The following is a 22,582-nucleotide window of genomic DNA, read 5'->3' as shown; positions in this document are numbered from 1 at the left end:
TCCACTAGCCTCAATGATCTGTTCAAGGCTGTGTAACAGACCATAGGCCAGCAAAAGTCATCTCCATGACTTTCATGCAAGAGTCTGTCAGTAGTCAAAATGCCAGCCCTGAGAAAGAGGCAGACTCTTAAAACACACTACATACCTGTAACTATACACTATCTTTTGTACTCAGGACAAAGCCATTCTTTTCCCCCAAATTTAAGATTTGAAACCCTGAAGAAGTCCTTGTATCTTCTTTCAGACCTATAAGCCAGAGATTTAGTGCAGACTGGGAAACTCCTCAATTCCTCTACCTATCTCTAGCAGCACAGTGGTCTGAAGGACTTCTAATAAGTTTCCCAAATAAAGACTATAATTCCCTCTTCCATCATTCCCAAAGATCCATTGAAATGGTCTCAGAAAGGAACAGACCAACCCATCATTCCAAGTTGGAAAATCTAACAACATTCAAATGGAATTTTGTCTTTTGAGGCAAACATACACTCACACAATTCAATAGCACTTTTAGCAATTAAATTTGTTTGTCTCCACTTTATTTACTGTCTGTGTCCCTCCATTAGACACTTACAAGAGCAGAAATTGGATTGGTCTTATTTACAGCACCCGGCAAATGGCAGGTGTGCTATAATAATTTCTTAAAGAATTAATAAATATAAAATGCCTCACACTCATTCTATAATCATAAATTACTTTCGCCTGAGAACTCATTATCTGTAAAGCACTCCACTGGGTACTATGGGAGTTACAAGGATCACATATGAACTCAGTCCTCAAAGAACTTGTTCCTAGACTCCCTGTGGCCACAAATCCTTTGTGATTTCCTGATGAAAACAGGGACATTCTGTTCAGAAAAAATACCTAAACAAATACGCTAAGACTTTGCATTAAATTTGAAGAAATTCCCAAGGTAAGAATTCCAAATCTAGTAAGATAAGACAACGATATGTATGCATTTACAGAAGTACTGTGGTCTTTTCTTTGTTGGTTATTATAGTCTAAAAGGAACTTATGTAGAAAGGTGATCAAAAGACAAGTAAAAAAGACGAAACAAGTCTCCTACTTTCAGAAAATAGTTATGTTGGGAGCCTTTGTGTACGAAGACCACTAAGAAATATTAACGTATCTGTAGCACGAAAATATGAGCCACTGATGAAGCTGCATACAAATCCAAAGATTTTCAATGTATAAAGCATAAGTGAGATGAGAATTTCTTGTTATGAGTAGAGAAAAAGAGAAATAATTAAGACTGGTAGAATCCATTCATGAAAAAGGTTCCTGAGTGCCTATAGGCTTTATTTTTTCAAATCTTGCATTAAACCATCTCATTAATGTAAATGTTATATAAGAATTATGATTAGTGACCATTAAATATTTTTAAAGCATTAATAATTAAAAGTATATGCAGAGCTGGAAAAAAAATGTGGCAATATAGCCTACATTCTGAAATTCTGAGAAGACTTTCCTCTTGGGTTATAGGTTTCAATCAGACTAACATCATCCTCACAAGGATGTTTACAGCGTAAGAGGAAATAACCTTGCAAGAGTTAACTTTGCAAACCAAACCTATCAAGTGCCAATAAATAACCATTCTACAATTAACAAGTTTTCTCCAACTGTAATAATAAAAACACTCCAAAATCTTCAATAGGAATCCTAACAAGCTCAACCCTTCGAATTTCACCTTCTACTTTTCTAAATGCAGTCAATTAAAAAGAAAATTTCAATCGCTATTGAGCAAGATTTTCTGACTTGCAGATCCTAAAAAAAAAAAACAACCGGAAAGCAAATCGACATAAGAAATATCTTTTTCTAGGAAATGTAAAACATGTAAAGTTCAAAGCTGAAGTTGATGTCACAATTGGAAAAATTATCAAATGTCAGCAGAGTTAGAGGTTACCTAAGAAATTATACAGATCACTACTCTTTTATATAAGAAAGCCAAGGCATGCCAAAAGCATGCCGGTTAGGCTGAGAATGAACTTCAAATTTATGGAACAGATACGATCAATATCGGTACCAGAATATGTTTTAAAACATGCCAACTAAACTTAATAAATCTAAGTACTTACATTAAGAAGTAATTCATCTTTTGTTTTAAGAGGAAAATTCTTGTTTTCCTTCTCAACTTGTAAGTCATCATCTCCATCTGACAGCACTGGGGGAAGTGATATACAAGAGGAAGAAGAAGACGATGAGGAAGATGAGGAGGAAGACGATGAGCTTGAACTATCTGAATCTGTTTCACTGTAGGGAAGAAAACAAAAAAAAATAGTCCAGTATTATTATGTATTAAAATGAGATTATTCAATTAAGAAATATCAACTTTAATACATGTTTATTATTGCTTATTCTAATAATATTAAAATAAGATTATTTAATTAAAAAATAACAACTTTACTACATGTTTACTACTGCTGTTCTAATTCAAAAGCTAGCACTTCAAAGCTGACATGGTATTGGGAAAGTAGTCTTTAGTTTACCAGTAACATTTTCAAACCTCTGCTATAACCCAGATCCTCTTATTACAACAGTCTCACATATCATACACGTGAGTATAAGCAAGCATGTGACAAATCACTAAAAAAAGGGAATTCTGGGCATGGCACCTCTCTTAGACACCAATAACCAGATCGTTTACTTGCCAGATCGCTTGAGTTTCTTCTCAGTCTACAGACAACTTGGGAAATCCTCAGTTACTAAAGTATGTAGACCGTTCTACTTTTTGAAAACTCATTTGGTCCTTATCTTCCACAGAAATTATCGTTAACAGCAACCACTGTCTCAGTTTAAATTCTGTTTTGCTGGCTCCTCACTTCAAGCCTTTTATATATTATTTTTAAGGGTTCCATCCTCACTTTCTCTTCTTTCTGTACTACTGTCATGGATAATCCCGTACATGTTAATGATTTCAATCATCACCCATGTGACATTAACGCCTAAATTTTCGGCTATGACGTCTCTAAACTTCATGTCCAATCTCTGACGGCGTATTGGTCACCTTTGTACGAACGGCCTATACACCCACACTTACAGCAAGTTAAAACAAGAAAAAGTGCATTATACTAACGGAACCTGCTTCTCCCCTTCAGTTTCCATTTGATTTCACTGCTGTTAACTGGCAAAAAGTTGTACCCCTTTTGACTTCTTCAAATATTTGGTATCCTCTGCCATCACCCACAAAGAGTCAGAAGTAGTATCCTGACACTAAGTTGGCCTATTATGAAGCCATATCCCTTCTGCTTTCAAACCGTATCCCCAAATCATCTACCATTTACTTTTCTTTGCTAGTACAGTGAGCTCTGAAATCCCACAAGATGATTATACTGCAATCTTAGTACTGCCAAGAAATCCAACCTTGTCTACAGTTGTTACTTCCCCCTCCCAGTCCATTTCATACCCTCTCCTACCTTCAGCCTTCTTCACTCCCACTCTGCTGACGACTTCCCTAAAAACTAAACTACTCACCTACTCAACACGTGTCTCTCTTGTTAACCTGTTCCGTACCCCACTCAACACACTCAACTATTTGTAGACAATGTTCAGTGTTGTTTAGTAACATCCGACATGCTGGAGTCCTCTCCAGACCAGAGGTTTCATATTTAAAAGACAGAAGTAGAGGCAAGGGGTAAAAGCTCTCACAAAACGTAAGAAGCATAAAATACTACTAAATAACACTGTTTAGCTACTTTCATAAACACGTGTTCCCTACAACGATTCTACAAATTAACGTAATCGTCAAGAGCCAGCTCTGAAACACACAAAATAATCCTTTTCCTTATCCTCAATGTATGTGGTTCAAAAAACAAAGCCTACATGTAATGGGAAAAAAAATTCAGATCTGACGCAAAACTCAATTATAACCACAAAAGTACAGCCTGAACTGAGTAGTTAGGGAAACAACCTAAGATCCTCGGGTTTTCTCAAGTCTAACTAAAAATGATACGATCTATACATAGAACTCTTCAGACTACCAAATTTAGGAAAGAAGTGAGTACTAAGCTCAGATTCACAACGCGACCTGCTGTGAGAGGCAGCGAATAAAGGGCAGTCGGAGCCAATACTTCAACACATGAGCCCGGAGCACCAGCGACCTGCCCACCCTCCAGGGCCCACACGGGCAACCTCTAGGCTCCTAGGCCCCAGCCACCCCGCCCGTCATACAAGACCTCTCCCCACAGCTTCCGGGTCCCTTAGGCACCCGACCTGTCCGAGTCCGAATCCGAGTCCGAGGTCTCCAAGGAGTTCGGGGCCCGCGCAGGCTCTCTGGCTCCTGAAGAGGTGACCCAGTCTCCGCAGGCCGGCGATTCAGCTGGCGGCGGCGGCGGCTGCGGCTGCGACGCTGGGGTCCCGGCCGCGGCTGCGTTCAGAACGGGCTGCAGAGGCTGCTCACCGGCAGTCTTAACCTCCACGGTCTGCCCAGTGTCCGGGGACCCCTCAAACGACTGTAGCGGTGGCTGTGTCCCTGGCGCAGGGGCAGAGCCCGGAGACGTCGCCGCCGGACCTTCGCCAACTCCGAAATCGGTGCCATTGAATTTCAGAGTTTCCAGCTGAGCGACGGCGGCCTCCACTACCTCCATCACACCGCGCCAGAAACCGAGTCGGCCTCAGGATTTGAGACCCTGCACAAGCTTACGGCTCTCTCCAGAAATAATAAAACAACTTAGACAACCTGAGCAACAGTCCGTGGGCCCAACTTCCCGCGTTTCTCAGGTAACTACACGCGGAGGAGCCAAAAGACACGCCCCCGCCGTTTACGCAGCAACGCTTTCCGAATAGCGTGTGACGTATGTGGCGCGACGGCGCGACGGCTAGACGGCCGTTCCCGGGAACAGGACACATGCGTCACACTTTTGAAAATCAGGACTAGGAGGTGGGGCGTGGTGACTGACGCCTGTAATCCCAGCACTTTGGGAAGCCGAGGCGGGCGGACCACAAGGTCAGGAGTTCACAGACCAACCTGGCCAATGTGGTCAAACCCCATCTCTACTAAAAATACAAAAATTAGCTGGGCATAGTGGGGCGTGCCTGTAATCCCAGCTACTTGGGAGGGTGAGGCAGGAGAATCGCTTGAACCCAGCAGGCGGAGGTTGCAGTGAGCCAAGACCGCGCCACTGCACTCGAGCCTGGCAACAGAGCGAGACTCCGTCTCAAAAAAAAAAAAAAAAAGAAAGAAAAACAGAAAAAATCACGACTGGGGAGGTTCTGAATCGACCGTTTTCACTGCGTCATGTGAACCATTCAAGGCCTGAATGTCGGATTTTCCTATTGCTGCACGTGAACCAATTCTGCTTGAAGCGCCAAAATAAAGCAGGGATTATACAACAGAGGAGATGCCTGAAGAGTACTAAGTTCTGTACATCAGAAACTTGAGTCAGGAAGCCTTGACAAGACACTAGTAACTTCATTAAAGTTAAATGAAGTTTATCCATCAATAGATCCATCTGTCAATAGATAGGGCATTGACCATTTTTTCAAAAAGGTAACTACAACTATTCCATTTTCCTTTCTCCAAGGTACCCTCAAAGAGAGCAGTAATGGTCAAAATTTTGCTGTGTTGTTCGTGTTATGGTGATGTCTATATCATGCTTGGCACTGTTTCGTGGTAGAGAGATGAGACTATGAGACTGAAATGTACTCACTTAATATTGCAAACCACTAGTCTAAATTGTGGAGAGAGCCAGCAGAGTTCTTAGGACTGAGGAAGAGATCAGAATTTTCTGGTTTCCTATTAGGTCATCAATTTGATGCATCAGTCCCTGCGTAATACTAATAATCATTGGTACCATTTGTTAAACAGGCATATGTGCCAAGGACTGTGCTAAAGATTTTATAAATTATTCACTGAGAATTTAGTGTGCCATCTACAACAGTAGATCTTCATAGAAATGCAAGGCAAGTGTAATAAGAGTAAGGTTTTAAGAAGCTTATAATCTACTTGAAGTAGAGAAGGGCAATGCACAGGAGATAACTAGAAAAATATTTGAAATATGAAATAGAAAATCCAAGTGTAGCAGAAATGGGAAGTAGGATTGATAGGCTATATCATGGAAATCCTCCAAAGTGAAGAAGGACTTTAAACTTGGTATACTAACTTACTAGCATAATGATTAAGCAGAGCTCAGAGTTTTCAACTAAAAAGACCTGTGTTCAGGTCTCAGCTCTAGCATTGTGTGATTGGTGTAACTGACTTTGGGCAGGTAACTTAAATCTTAATTTCCTTTTCTGTAAAACAGATAAAAATACGAACTACCATTTTGTGATTGGTGTAACTGTGACTTTGGGCAGTTAACCTAAATCCTAATTTCCTTATCTGTAAAATGGAGATAAAAATATTCTCTCATTTAGTTCATGTGAGCATTAAGTAAGGTTTTGTATAAGGGAATGGCATGTCATACACTCAGTGTGCAAAAATACTTGGAAAATGGAACAATGCGTGAACTCATGAATAAAATATTTCGTTAACAATGATCTTGCAAAGACATGCAGTACAGATTTGAGAAGGGAAGACATTTGAGCCAGAATTTTCCCCAGCCAGCCACTTTGTTGCATTTTTCCAGGAATTAGGTGATAAAAATCTGAACTAGGGTTACAGTCAACGAAATAGAGTAAAGGAAATCCCCAGTATCAGGGGAAGAGTAATAGTACTCTAAAATTTCTGGTCAAGAAAATTAGAAACAAGTTGGTATTACCAATAAAAATGGAGAAGTTGGCCGGGTGCAGGGCCTCACACCTGTACTTCCAGCACTTTGGGAGGCTGAGGTGGGCAGATCACCTGAGGCCAGGAGTTTGAGACCAGTCTGGGCAAGATGGCGAAAACCCATCTCTACTAAAAATACAAAAACCTAGCTGGGCATGGTGGCGGGCACCTGTAATCCCATCTACTTGGGAGGCTGAGGCAGGAGAATCACTTAAACTCAGGAGGCAAACGCTGCAGTGAGCCGAGATTGCACTGTTGCACTCCAGCCTAGGCAACAAGAGGGAAACTCCCTCTCAAATAAATAAATAAACAAATACCTAAAATGGAGAAGTTGGAAAGAGATGTGGGTATGTGAAGTTGAGTCTGAAGAAAAACTAGATAATTAAAAATGTCAGTAGGCAATTTAAAAATAAGAAACTGGAATTTGACAGAAATGTTAAGACCAGAAGCATAAGTTATGGGATAACTGAAATACTCATTTGTTCATTCAGTAATCATTTTCTTAACGTTAGTATATGCTGTGCACTGCATTATAAACTGTGCATTCAGGAAGATAAACACAGTCCCAACCCTTATGGAGTTAACAGTTCAGTAGAAAAGACAAGTTGAAAACAAGCAGAAGGTACTATAGTAGAGAAATGTACCATGTAAATGCAAGAATATATGAAATAGGAAAACTAAAGACAGAGAAGATACTTGGAAAATTAAGGAAAGTATACTATAAGAGATATATCATGGCTTTAAGATTAATTATAGCCATAAGGCTCACTCAGGTGCCTTGAGGGGCTGATATTAAATGTATTTATCAATGTAATACAAGCTGGCCCTGGAGATTTCCAGTGATTTCCAGGAGACGAGGCCACTTCAGCACAGATGCAACTTTCATGAACCTTAAAGCTTACCCTTGTAAGAATAGCTTCAACTCCACTTATGAGAGAAACATCTGATAACTGACCAGCTGAATACAGGTTTTAAAAAGGGGGAAGAAACCGCCAACACTGAGAACAGTCTCTAATTGCAGTCTCTCTTGATCATCTGAGCCCTGACCATCTGGTGTATGCCCCCAGACTCTTCCCACTATCTTTTAAGAGCAATGCCAGAATAAACTACAAAAGCACGAGACAATCTCTAAGACCCATCTTTGACTTGAATAGAACTGAATGGGAGAAGTCACCTCTAGGAAAGCTGGTTAAACAGGACCACCCAACCACTGCCCCACTGACAATAACAGAAGGCTTTAAAATGCGTGTGATACTTGAGCTGGACTTTTAAAAGAGAACCATGAATTTGTTAATCTGAGAAAATAGGAGACCTTCACAGGGGATAATAAATAAGATCATTGTAATTTCATGCTTAAAACTCTAAATATTTGTAAGCACACTTAGAATAAAATTCAGACTCCCTGCTTTGGCTTTCAACACCCTACCTGATCTGGCCACTGCTTACCTCTCCAGTTTCTATCTCCTACTGTCTTCCCCACCCTTGTGCCACATGATCACTGGTCTTGATCTCCCTTCAACGCACCGAGTTAATTCTTCACGTGTGACATTTTCAATTCTCTGTTTTCTGTTCTCTTCATATTAGGGTGGCCTTTTTACTCATTTATGTTTCTACTCACTACACCTAAGAGAGAGCTTTCCAGATCACCCATTCTAAGTGTACCCCTCAATACCAATCACTTCCTAGCTTATTGCTTACTGGTTTTATTTACATAGTATTTATCTTGACATGAAATTATATTTATTTACTTCTTTATTGTCTGTTTTTTCATAAAATTAAGTCTCGGGTGCCCAGGATCTTTGTCTAATTCACAACTGTTTCTCTAAGTGCCTGGAAACATAATAAATCCTATAAGGATTTTTGAATGGATGAATGAAAGAAAGAATAAAGCTCAATGGGACAATCAGAGTAAGGAATATGACTTAACAGATAATATCTGTTATTCTTTCAATTTAAATTAATCTGATGATATCTAAGAAAAGCTACTGTATTAAATACAAATCTTTTGTTTGTGTGGTGGTGGAAATATTTCTGTGTTTCAACATGATGATAGTGGTACCTATGCCTAGCTTCAAAGTAGGTCAGTGTTTCACAGATGGTAATTTTTCTAAGTGCTTGTTTCAGAATGTCCTGAATTTGCCTACTTCCACAGCCTTCCTCTCAACTGCATTATTTTTGACAGCTGCTAAACTTAGCCTGAAGTCTTTAACCTAAGACTAAATCCAAAAAAACTCCTTGGAAGACTGTGTAGCTTACAGCATCACTATTGACAGCATGAGAGAATTTACCTTGAATTAAATTACAATTTAAATGGCATATTACATTTCAAAGGGAGCATGTAAAACTTACATTTCTATAAATGTCACTGATTGATCTGAGTCTATTTCAATGTTTAAAAAGACATGAATAGACACATTTACATTTCAAGAAACCTACAATGCACTTGCTAGATAAAAATGATGAGATTTTTCTAATATATGTCACAAAATGATTAAAAGCAGGTTATGTGACTGTTTAGGTGAGTTGCTATTCCTATTTATATATTGTAGCACTAATTTAAGTCAAGGTCATATGTTTGCATTGCAAACTAATGTAGTAGGGAAAAGAGAGGTATAAGTGCTATTTTAGCCCAAAATGGACTGACATTGTACTGGACTCATTTGAGAGTATGGACAGATATTATAGACTAGAGACCAGGCACCTCTTGCCACCTAGTCTCTCACACTCAGCTTGTAAGAGGGTGACTTATCAGATAAGAGAGTGTCTTATCTGACTGGTGATCTTGGGAAAAGGAACTGAGCATCCTTGGTCCAGTATCTTTGTGTTATAGGAGATAGAAATTATTTAGGTAGAGAGTTAGGGTGAGTCCCTCGCAGAAAACTTTCCTTCTAACAAAAAGCAGCCCAGAAATAGCTCCCTTTTTAACCTCAAGCAGTTCAAAGAAATCACTTCCTTTCTAGCAAAGCAGCCTGGAAGACCAGGCTGTAAAACAGATAGAAGCAACTCAGGCACAGAGTGGGGAGTTTCCTGGGTAATCATCAAACTTCAGATACATACGATGGGCCCCAGTAAAAACAGTGGGCCTTCACATCTCTTTCCCTTTCTTTAGGCATACTAGGATAGGGAAGCTAGAAGTGTACACAGGGGAGATACCTGCAGCTGCAAGAAGGTGCCTGGGAATAGGGGAACAGACACTCTTCCCTCCCTTTTAGCACACACAGACAAACAGCGCAGAGCAGCATAAACTAAGAGTGTACCTACGTGATCAAAGAATGGGGTGGGGGCTGATAGAGACCCTGCTCCTCTATGCAGATAGCACACCTGGTCCCCAGTTCTTCGGACCCTAGGAAGATAAGACACACCCTCCTCACTAGCCCATTTATAAATGACTGACATTTTTTACTACAACTTGGCAACCCGTTGGGGATCCCTCTCTGTGACAGAGAGCTGTTCTCTTTTGCCTAATAAACTCCTGCTCCAGTCTCACTCTCTGTGTGTATGCGTCCATGCTCTTCATTTCCTTAGCTGTGAGACCAAGAACCTTGGTATTTACCCCAGACAATGAGGCCGTTTTATACTTGGGGACCCGTCCGGGATTTGAAGGTAAATTTATTGGAAGGGTAAATGTAGGAGCGGACTCTATACTTTGATTTCCGAGGCTTCTCATCCTCAGTTTTTATCCTCTCAACTATCAAAACCCCACACATTTGACAACTGATTAAGGAGCCACCAGGGCAAGTTGCTGGTCTTGAAGACTCCGAGGAGAGGCTTGTTGGGGAGGAGATAGTCATTCTCCCAGTGTCCTCCGGGTGCTGGGAGTGTTGGCCCTGTTCCAAACCAGTTCCAGTTCCTTTCATGGAGAACCCGGCCATCGTGTGGGGCTGGGAGAGGTCCTGGAGCAACTGAAAATTTCCGGTCAGGGCTATACCCTGGTGCAATCTAAAGGCTTCGGGACTGACCCCAGCCCCCAAGTGCCCAATCAGGTGTCGACCACCCAAGCTTTCCTACTGCAAATCACACTTTCCTCCTTTCCTTTCTGCTGTCACCGTGTCTCCCATTCCCTCTCTGTATGCAACGCAGCAGGAGTTTTTACAGCCCTGGAAAATAATTCAATTAGGCAGGCTTAGCAACCACCTTAGAAACTAGGAACGTAGATCAAGGGATTGCTGGTTTTGTGATTTTCTACAGACAGGAAGATTTTCCAGTTCCTCTCCGTTTTGTGTCCCTCTGCTGGAGACCAAACTTTATGCCCCCTCTGCAAGCGGAAGAACTCTGCTTTCAGTAGTGAGGGGAAAAATGTCCTCCAAAACCAAATTTTAATCTCAATACTCTCTCCATTAGCGGGAGGGCCACCATTTGACCCTTATGTTCTCCTAAGACACCTATTCTGCCTATAACTAGAATGGCATCTAAATAGAAAGGGGATTTTGTGTCTCAAAGTTAACTGGAACCACTACCTAAAAACAAATTCTCTAATCTGGTCCTTAACAGCAGATTATAAAGCTCAATCCAGTATACTCCCTCCATTAAGGGGCCTTGCCCAAATTCAGTTGTTACATAGTCTCCTCAAGACCCGTCCATCAAGAAGTCAGGCAGACCACACAAGTCTAGGAGGTCAAAGGGTAATCACCAAGCAGAGGACTAAGGTCACATGGGATAGTAGCATGACTAGCCCCATTGCTTAGCTCCTCTGGTACCATGGTTTGAGGGTCATACCTGCAACCACGGGTGGCACATACAGTGCCAGGACCCAGGAACCAAGGAAGGAGAACAGTTGGGGTGATGCTCCCACTGTCTTTCCCCTGCACCCTGGGTCACACTGAAAAGAACAAGGAGACTAAGGGATGCCTCTTCTCTTGTCTCTTTTCTAAATGGGTAACAAGCCATCTTTGGTCTGCACTCTCTGGAGTACATTCTGAAGCACTGGAACTCCTTTGACCTTGAGACTTTGAAGAAAAAGTGGCTCATTTGATGGAAATATTGGAAATAAACAGACCTGGCTGGCTGAAGGAGCCTTGGTTTTAATCTTATCCAACAATTAGATCTTGTTTGTAGATGGGAGGGCAAGTGGCCCAAGCTCCTCTACGTACAGGCTTTCTTTGCCCTGCGAGACAACTCAGACCTTTGTAAGCATTGCATAATCGACTAAGCCCTCTTGGTAGCCATATTGGGCAAGTCCGTAGCAAGTAGTTCCCTTAAGTCAAAAAAGCAAGTTTTTAAGGCGCCATTGGAGGCAACTTCTAAGTGCCCCACCAGTTCTTCCTGTCCCCCTTATCCCGGGTGCCCTGTGACTGTGCCATTGGCTCCTCTGGCTCCTCCAGCTCCCCCATCTCCAAAGCTCTCCACTGCCCCCATCTGCACTTTGACCCCTACAAAAAAGTGCCAGATGGAAGGTTCACCAGTAGGGTGCAAGTTCCTTTCTCATTACAGGACGTTTGACAAATAAAGGGAGAATTGGGCCAATTTTCTGATGAGCCTGATAGGTATATAGAGGCCTTCCAAAATTTGACTCAAGTGTTTGACCTCACATGGAAGGATGTTATGCTGTTTCTAAGCCAAACCCTCACTGCAGCTGAGAAAGAGGCAGCTCTGCAGGCAGCAGAGAAGTTCAGAGATGAACAACATATCTCTTATAGTAGCCCAAAAAGGAAAAGTGGAGATATAGAAGGGGAGGAAATAACAGAACAACCATTCCCAACATGAAGAGAGGCTATACCTCTTGACAATCCTGATTGGAATCCCTGTGACCCCATAGATTAATGGAAAAGGAAACATCTTTTAATGTGCATATTAGAGGGCATTAGAAGAACTAGGGCCAAACCACTGAATTACTCTAAGTTGTCCACAATAGACCACAAGTCAGATGACAATCCCTCGGCCCTCATGGAAAGGCTGAGAGAGGCACTAGTAAAACACACCTCTTTGTCCCCTGATTCATTTGAGGGAAAACTCATTCTAAAGGACAAGTTTATTACCCAGGCAGCTCCTGATATTAGAAGAAAACTACAGAAGCTGCCATTACTGCTCAGAAGCCCTGGGTGACTCTGGAAATTGAAGGGAGGAGGGTGGACCTCCTCCTAGACACTGGAGCCAGTCTTTCTGTTCTCCTCTCCAATCTAGGCCTCCCCTCTTCCCATAGCACAACCATGGTGGGTGTTACAGGAAAGACTCTAACATGATTTTTTTCTCTCAACCGCTTAGTTGTAGTTGGGGGAGCGTGTTATTTACACATGGCTTTTTGATCATGCCTGAAAGTCACACTCCTTTATTAGGTAGAGACATTTTAGCCTGCATAGGGACCAGCATCCTCATGGCCCCAGGACAGACTTTTTGTCTTTCCCTAATGGAAGCCAATATTAATCCAGAAGTGTAGGTAACTCAAGAAAGAATAGGTTGAGCTAAAACTGCTAGGCCAGTTTAGATACACCGTAAAAATTCCACTTCTTTTCCTAACCAGAGACAATATGCCCTAACCCCAGAGGCTAGGAAAGGAGTAGAAATCATAATAATAACATGAAGAGGCAAAGCCTGTAACAGTCCTTGAAATTCCCCGATACTAAGAGTGCAAAAACCCAATGGGGAATGGAGACTAGTTCAGGACCTCTGCCTCATTAATGAAGCCATAGTCCCAATTCATCTGGTAATTTCTAATCCCTACACCTTGGTAACCCAAGGGAACAAAATGGTTTATAGTCCTAGATTTAAAGGATGCCTTTTTCTGCACACTGTTACATCCTGACTCTCAATACCTGTTTGCCTTTGAGGATCCCTCTGACCAAACTTCCCAGTGAATGTGGTTGGTGCTGCCTCAGGAATTTCAAGACAATCCTCACTTGTTTGGACAGGCACTGTCAAAGCACCTCTCTGAGTTTTCCTGTCCTCAGGCCAGGGTCTTGTGATATGTAGATGACCTTCTGCTCTGTGCCCCAAGTGAGGAAGATTCCCAGGAAGGCACTGGAGCGCTCCTTAATTTCTTAGCTGACAGAGGATACAAGATTTCAAAATCTAAGGCCCAGCTTTGCCAGACTTTAGTAAAAAGTACCTGAGTTTAGTGCTGTCTGAGGAAACCAGGGCATTAGAGAAAGAAAGGGTTAAACCCATTTCTTCCTTCCCCCTGCCCAAGACCCTCAGGCAGCTAAGGGGATTTTTAGGCATTACATGATATTGCAGACTATGGATACCTGGGTATGGTGAGATAGCCCGACCTCTATGTCAGCTCATGAAAGAAACTCAAGCAGCTAAAACTCACTTCCTGACCTTGGAAACGGAAGCCCCAAAGGGCTTTAACCAATTGAAGCAAGCTCTACTTAAGGCACCAGCCCTCAGCCTTCCCTGAGGAGGGCCCTCAATCTTTACGTATTAGAGAGGAAGGGAATGGCCCTGGGAGATTTAACTCCAGCCCGGGACCACCAGCTCAATAGCCAGTGGACTACCTGAGTAAGGAGCTTGATTTGATAGCCAAGGGATGGCCAGCATGTCTTTGAGCAGACATAGCAGTGGCCCTACTGGTAGCAGAAGCCACCAAATTAACCCTGGGAAATGGCTTAACAGTTTACACCCCACATACTGTAGAAGGATTGCTGTCTTCTAGGGGAAGCCTTTGGGTAATGGACAGCCGGATCCTTAAATATCAGGCTCTGCTGTTAGCAGTCTCAGCAGTTCAGCTAAGAACCTGCTGTCACCTAAATCCAGCCATTTTCCTCCCCGAGGAAACTGGGGAATCTGAACATGGTGGTGAACAAATTATGGTACAGACCTATGCAGCCAGTGAGAGACTCCCCTAGAAAATCCAGACTGGACCCTCTTCATGGATGAGAGATTCTTTGTGGAACAAGGAGACAGTAGGCAGGATATGCAGTAGTCACTCTGAATAATGTTATTGAAAGTGCACCTCTCTCCCCAGGCACAAGCGCTCAACTAGCTGAGCTGACAGCTCTTACAAGAGCACTTGAATTAAGCAAGGGAAATGTAACTAAGATTTACACTGATTCTAAGTATCCTTTCTTAGTTCTCCATGCTCATGCTGCCATCTGAAAGGACAGGCACTTTCTAACTGCTAATAGGTACCCTATAAAATACAATCAGGAAGTTAACAGGTTATTATCCTCGGTTTTTCTTTCTCCAGAGGTAGCAGTGATGCATTGTAAAGGCCATTAGCAGGAAACTGATGAAACAGCTGAAGGAAACAAGTTAGCTGATCAGGCAGCCAAGTCAGCAGCAAGAAAGCCTCAGTGTATCAACACTCTTAAAGCCCCCTAGTCTGGGAAGGCTCCATAATAGCAATTAAGCCTCAGTACTCCTCTGCAGAGACAGAGTGGGCCACTTGTTGGAGGTACATTTTCCAGCCTTCAGGATGGCTACAGCGAGAGAATGGCAAACTCCACTTGTCACCTCCTAGACAATGGAAAGTCCTTAAAATTCTTCACCAAACCTTTCACTTGGTAAAGGATAAAACTTATCAGTGTGCCCAGAGATTGCTTTCAGGAGATAATGAGAGGTGACAACGTGCTAGCAGCCCTCGCTCGCTCTCAGTGCCTCCTCAGCCTTGGCGTCCACTCTGGACGCGCTTCAGGAGCCCTTCAGCCCGCCACTGCACTGTGGGAGCCTCTCCCTGGGCTGGCCCAGACCTGGAGCTGGCTCCCTCTGCTTGCCCGGAGGTGTGCAGGGAGAGGTGTGGGCGGGAACCAAGGCTGCCTGCTGCGCTCGCAGGCCAGTGTGAGTTCCAGGTGGGTGCGGGCTGGCGGGGGAGCCCTGCACTTGGAGTGGCCAGCCAGCATCGCCAGCCCCAGGCAGTGAGGGGCTTAGCACCCAGGCCAGCAGCTGCGGAGGGTGCGCTAGGTCCCCCAGCACTGCCGGCCGCCTGTGCTGTGCTCGAGTTCTCCCCGGGCCTCAGCCTCCTCCCAGCCGGGCAGGGCTCAGGACCTCCAGCCCGCCATGCCCCAACACCCCTTGCCCTGCTCTGCAGCGCCCAGTCCCATCCACTGTCCAAGTGCTGAGAAGTGCAGGGGTGCAGCTCAGGACTAATGGGCAACTCCACCTGCAGCCCTGGGGCAGGATCTACTAGGTGAAGCCAGCTGGGCTCCTGAGTCCGGTGGGGACTTGGAGAACTTTTATGTCTAGCTGGAGGATTGTATATGCACCAGTCAGCACTCTGTGTCTAGCTCAGTGTTTGTGGATGCACCAGTCAGCACTCTGTATGTAGCTAATCTGGTGGGGACTTAGAGAACTTTTATGTCTAGCCAAAGGATTGTTAATGCACCAATCAGCACTCTGTGTCTAGCTCAGGGATTGTAAACACACCAATCAGCACTCTGTCAAAACGGATCAATCAGCGCTCTATAAAACGGACCAATCAGCTCTCTACGAAATGGACCAACCAGCAGGATGTGGGTGGAGTCAGATAAGGGAATAAAAGCAGGCTGCCCCAGCCAGCAGTGGCCAGCAGCTCAGGTCCACTTCCATGCTGTGGAAGCTTTGTTCTTTCATCTTTTGTAATCTTGCTCTCTCTCTGGGTCTGGTGCTGCCTTTAAGAGCTGTAACACTCACCACGAAGGTCTGCAGCTTCACTTGTGAAGCCAGCGAGAGCATGAACCCACTGGAAGAAACGAACACCTCCAGACATACTGCCTTTGAGAGCTGTAACACTCACCGCGAAGGTCTGCAGCTTGACTTCACAAGTCAGCGAGACCACAAACCCACCAGAAGGAAGAAACTCCAGACATGTCTGAGCATCTGAAGGAATAAACTCCGGACACACCATCTTTAAGAACTGTAACACTCACTGCAGGAGTCCACAGCTTCATTTTTGAAGTCAGCGAGACCAAGAACCCACCAATTCTGGACACAGTAACTTAACTAAAAACAGTCAAATAGTGTGGCTTAAAAATCATTCCATTAAGAAACGGCTCCTCCCTCCTGAAACCCAAAGAATAGAAAAGTATCCAGGCTAGGATTGGTAAACAGACTTCACCCATATGCCAAAAGCAAAGGGCATCTGATACCTCCTGGTGTGGGTAAATTCTTTCACTAATTGGGTAGAAGCATTTCCATGCTGTACAGAAAAAAACCTCTGAGGTAATAAAAGGTCTAGTTAATGAAATAACTTCCTGCTTTGGCCTACCTAAGCATGTCCAAACTGACAACGACCCCTCATTTAAAACAACTGTCACCCAGAGGTGCCAAAGGCTCTAGGCATACAGTATCAGTGTATACTGATACATACAGTATACAGTACAGTGCTTGGATGCCCCAGTCCTCAGGGAAGGTAGAGAAAAAAAATTATCAAAAGATAACTCAGAAAACTGTCCCAGGAAATTCCCCTTCCTTGAGTCACTCTTCTTCCCATAACTTTACTACAGGTAAGAAATATCCCTTCAAAGTTAGGCTTGAGCCCTTTTGAAATGCTGTATGGACGGCCTTTCCTTACAAATGACTTCCTTTTAGACCAAAAAACCTCTGAATTGGTTAAGCATGTAACCTCCCCAGCTCATTTCCAACAGGAATTAATCAGCTAGTGCAGGTGGCCCAGCACCAGGAAAGAGGACCACCTTTATTTAACCCAGGAGATTCAGTACTAGTGAAGGCTCATTCCTCTCTCTCCATCTTTAAGCCCAAGTTGGGAGGGACCTTACACTGTTCTTGTGTCCAACCCCTTGGCAGTAAAAGTTACAGGAATCGACTTCTGGATACATCACAATCGAGTCAAGGTTTGGAGAACTGAAGGAGAAGTCCCTGACAGCTCAGAATACCCTCAATATCACTGTGAAGAAACAGAGAATCTCAAGCTGAGAATCACGAAATATAAGTAAATGAGTGACGACTACTCATTCTACTTAGTCCCACCTTCATCCTACCAGATACTCTCAGTTATTTCCACCTTTCCCTTTGAGATTTGCCACCAGATATTAGAACTCCTCTTTGACGCATCCTTGCAGGGGGATTTCGAATATCTGTGGGGTTACATTTGTAGCTTCATAGACTCACGGGGAAATTCTATATCCTGGTGAACAAAATTGTAAATAATTTACTGTATTACAATTGCAGGAACTGCTATGCTCACTCCACGGTTTGCAGTGGGACTATATACTGTGGCACCTGCACAGTGGAATTCTAGACAAATAATTCTAGTTGCTCTAATATTGTGCCTGATTATCACCTTTATAGCAGGCCGAATAATTACAGGAAAAAGACAAATATGAGGGCCTAGTTGCTCAAACTTTTCTTCCTCCTCCTAATAGTGCAGGTTAATTTCCTGAACCTGATAGCCCAACAGATCTAGCGCCTAGCCTTGGCAGTCAATCTAACTTCATGTTATAGCTGTACTTCAGATTCGCCATCAGTTGAAGTATTACCACTATCATTAGAAGATTTAGCCAACGTGAACACTGAAGTTACCCTAGTCACTCAGTCCAATGCAGCTTATCCTGATGAGCAAGTAAAAAATGTATGTCTTCCAATCATATCACAAGTTATACAGGATGGTCCAGACCTGAATTTTACAGAAACTGCACCTCTTGTAAGAGTCTTTTGCACTGTACTTCCGAGGCACACATTACCCATTTGTTTCACGTCCTTGAGAACAAAAGGAACTTACCTGGGAATCTTGTCCAACTGCTCATATGGTCTTTCTTAGTTGGACAACTCAGGAAAGGTAATACAGCTCTTCAAAAAAGAGAGGCAAATGATATCTTAAAGTAAGAAAGCAACACCAGTTCCTTCTCCTTAAATACCCAAATTCAAGGTGAACTCAGTTTACTGTAACACCAACACTTCCTGCACTTCTATGGTTTGGTACTCAGTGTTAATCGATAACTCACCTTTATCCTTAGCCCAAACGTTAGCCTGGGGAATACAAAGAATGTTACTAAAATTCCACCCCAATCATGTGTTCATCTCCAACATTCGGGCAGAATTTGCCTCAATATGGGAGGACCTCACTGAAAACTACCTAAGTGCATGGGACATCCCCAACCTCCTGGGAAATTAGAGCTGGCCTTCTGGGGATATCAAGTGTCCTTAGATCCCAAACAGGAACTATACTTCATATGAAGAAGCGTGGGATATGTGAGCTTGCTAAGTCAATGGAGGGAGCCTGTGGTGTTGCAGTAATACTTCCAAAAGTATCCTATGCCAATGCCTCTACATAATTCCCATTCCTTATAAAACATACCCACGCTGTAGCAAAAAGGGCAGCTCATGTAATTCTACTCCCTTTAGCACCATTGTAACTGGACTCCTGGGAACCACCCTCAGGTCTCTCTCTCTACATTTAACCTCTCAGCAAACCCAGGCGCTAGCTGAAATTATGGCCGCCACTCAGAAACAACAACGGCAAATAGACTCACTCACAGGTGTCACCTTGCAAAATTGAAGAGGGCTGGACCTCCTAATGGCAAGTCAGGGAGGAAAGTGTTTTTCTTAAGAAAGAGTATTGCTTCTATATTAATGCTTCTGGTAAAGTACAGCAACATCTAGCAGAGGCAGCCAATATTATCACCCACTTGCAGCAGTACAACCCATCTAAATGGCTCACAGGTATCAGACAAACTCTGCTGTCAAGGTCATGTCCTATAGTGCCCCCACTGATAATGGTAGTCTTAATACTCATATTCGGACCCTATCTTCTAAACCTCCTTGTAAAGTTTATCTCTTCTTGCCTAGAAACAATCAAGTTTCAGATGGTGCTGCAAATGGAGCCAAAAATGAAACCACCCTTCTACAGGGAACACTTAGATCCATCCAGAAGGAGCCCTGGCTGCTGTTCCCATACAATGCCCCTCTCCAGCAGGAAGTAGCCAGAAGAAGTCGTCACCCAATTCCCCCTAACAGCAGTTAGGGATTTCATTCCTGAGGGGAGGGAATATGTTATAGGAGATAGAAAGAAATGATTTAGGTAGATAGCTAGGGTAGAGAGAGTTCCCAGCTGAAAACTTTCCTTCTAACAAAAAGGGGGTCAGAAATAGCTCCCTTTCTAACCTCAAGCAGTTCAAAGAAATCACTTCTCTTCTAACAAAGAACAGCCTAGAAGATCAGGCTGTAAAACACAGATAAGCAGTTCGGGCACAGAGCGGGGTTTTCTGGGTAATCACCAAAATTCACATATGTACAATGGGCCCCAGTAAAAAGAGTGGGCCCTAATAAGCACATTCATTTACTACAACTTGGCAACCCATTCAGGACCTCTCTCGTGACAGATAGCTGTTCTTTCCTTTTGCCTATTAAACTCCCACTCCAATCTCAGCATGTGTGTGCATCCACTTCCTTGATTTCCTCAGCTGTGAGGCCAAGTACCTTGGTATTTATTCCCAGACAACAAAGCCATTTTATTTGAGTTCTCCTTAAGCTCTACCTATCAGCAGAGAAGATGCACTTTGAGCTATTTTCCATTATGCAATAATAATGATAAATCCAAACATATAAATAGAATTTACTGTGTCCCTGGGACTGTTCTAAGCACCATAGACATAAATTTACTTCTTTCCACAAAATCTTGAGGTAGATATAATTATTCCCATTTTACAGATAAGGAAACTGAGACTCAAAGAGATTTAGTGAATTCCCTGAGGTCAAACAGTTGACAAATGTTTCCAAATGCTCCTTCAGGGGAGGGCTGAAGATTCTAGCTAACATAGTGACTGGGTGGTAAAGTCTGTCTTATCTTAAAAGTCCATTTTGCTGTAGATCTAAAACTATTAATATGTTGTCTAATTGGTTTTATCACTCATTAAAGCAATATTGTTATTTTCCAAATAATTGTCTCTTGAGACTTATGCCTAAATTGCTCTATACTCGGAAGTACAGAGCCACAATAAGCCAGGCTTATTGACCACCCAAGTCGAACATTTAGAGGCCAGAGCTCAGGAAGAGCAACACACATAGAAAATGAGTTTTCAGTGCTGAGTAGCAACACCTCACCCCTCCAGAAACAAAAGACCCACACAAAGGTTGCACTTTCCGAAGAGGACATTTTAAACCAGTTATGTCCTATTGAAATATCTGCAGTGATAGACATGTTCTACATCTGTGCTGTCTAATGCAGCAGCCACTAGCCACGTTTAGCTACTGAGCACATAAAATGTTGTTAAGGCAATTGAGAAGCTAATTTTTACTTCAATTCAATGTTAATTAATTTAAATGTGAATGTTCCTCCTGAAGGGGCCTGAAGATACCAGCTAATACAGTGACTGGATAAACAAGTCCGTCTAGACCCAAAAGTTCATTTTGCTGCAGTGCTACTATATTTGAATAGTGCCATTTTGTACCTTCATCATATTTCTCAAACTACTTTTGATAATCATTTTACTCTCATCAAATACACATTAGATTAGAATTCCCTCATCTTTTTTCCCAGAGATTGATAAACCTCATTCATACCCATTTTTACTACCATCACTTTGATCTCAAAAACCAAGGGATCTTTTCTAGTCTAAATCTAATTTTTCAGCTGTGCTATGGATTTCATTTTTTTGTGCCTTCTCAGAGACCTTCCTCATATTTTTTTTCTCTCTCTCATCTCTGTGTTAGAGAAGATTTTAGCCAAAGAATAGAGACAGGAAAATGTTGGGCTAATTTGTCTTTTTTGGGGCTGGAAATATTGTGATTTCTACATTCAACATACTGTTCTCAGGTATGTTAAGATGCATATATATGGGATGTTATCTAATACTATGGGCTTTTGTTCAAAAACAAATATGTGGGATGTTATCTAATACTGTGGGCTCTTGAGAGGTAGAGTCATAGACTTTATCTTAAAATGACCCGAAAACTCCATGTACGTTATGCTGACCTTTAAACATTAATATCTATCCATTGTTTTAGATCATCTTCTGTTCCCACCGGTAGAATCTGTTTTTATGGCAGGTATTTTAAGGAGCCTCTAGCCACATCGAGTCTGAATTAAATGGTCAGCCAGTTGGTGTCAGTCTTTCAGGGAGTCTTCAATGCTCTTTTAGGGCAGATATATATTTCCACTGCCCACAATTACTAGAGCAAAAACCAGATACATCATATGAACCAGATCCTTGAAGAATATGTCCATGAAAACAAATCCTCCAGGGAGGATTACAGAGTTATTTCTTTCTCTGGGGCCAGAATTTATATACGACCAACACCCCATGGTCATGGTTGTAGCAGGATATTAAATGGAAACTTTTGAACAAAGCAACAGAATACATGAGGTGCTACAGTGAAGGAAGTTCTAGACCATATGCAGAATTCCATAGAAAACAGCCAAAACTCATTTATAAAAACCTCAAACTCCCACACTCACATCAGGGTTATGAACAAGTAGAAGAATGGAGAGTCAGAGGATTTTGTGAAGAAGTTCTTGGGAGACAATTTGGTGGATTGTGGTGACCCGCACACCTACCCTCAATCCCCCTTACCTCTTTCTCTGCCCTCTCCCCTGCACACAGGAAAGACTGAAAACCGCAGAATGATAACAAGCTGGAAAAGCAGGAAACAACAGGGCAAAGGAAAAGGAAGACCACATTCCCCTTCCCTCCGTCAGTAGCCAGCTAGATGAAGGCTTCCACTGATGGAGGTGAGATGATTCTACGTTGAAGTCAAATTTCAAGCTGAGATTATTATCTAGGGCATATTACATGTCTGGCTTAAGACTTTGTTTGCCACTGTAAAAGGTCAGAGAACTGCCCAGGCACAGTGGCTCATGCCTGTAATCTTAACACTTAGAGAGGCCAAGATGGGAGGATCAAGTGAGCCCAGGAGTTTGAGGCCAGCCTGGTCAACATTGTGAGACCCACATTTTTTTTTTTTTTTTTTTGAGAGGGAGTCTCACTCTGTCGCCCAGGCTGGAGTGCAGTGGCTGGTTCTCAGCTCACTGCAAGCTCCGCCTCCCGGGTTTACGCCATTCTCCTGCCTCAG

The 22,582-nt window shown here is 42.8% G+C and overlaps 1 protein-coding gene across 1 annotated transcript in view; it reads right to left on the bottom strand.

The window, feature by feature from the left end:
* The window catches only part of NAF1 (nuclear assembly factor 1 ribonucleoprotein), a 34,810-nt gene extending 29,839 nt beyond the window's left edge, over positions 1–4,971 (bottom strand). Inside the window, exons 1-2 of the mRNA XM_023228437.1 lie at positions 4,207–4,971; positions 2,073–2,247 (exon numbers count right to left, since the gene is read on the bottom strand). Coding sequence (XP_023084205.1) covers positions 2,073–2,247; positions 4,207–4,580 — 549 coding nt within the window. The 5' untranslated portion in view covers positions 4,581–4,971. The remainder of the gene's footprint in view (positions 1–2,072; positions 2,248–4,206) is intronic.
* Positions 4,972–22,582: the final 17,611 nt, after the last annotated feature.

Source organism: Piliocolobus tephrosceles, chromosome 3 (genome assembly GCF_002776525.5).
Source record: "Piliocolobus tephrosceles isolate RC106 chromosome 3, ASM277652v3, whole genome shotgun sequence".
Taxonomy (NCBI): Eukaryota; Metazoa; Chordata; class Mammalia; order Primates; family Cercopithecidae; genus Piliocolobus; species Piliocolobus tephrosceles.
This window is presented reverse-complemented; position numbering and strand designations above follow the sequence as displayed.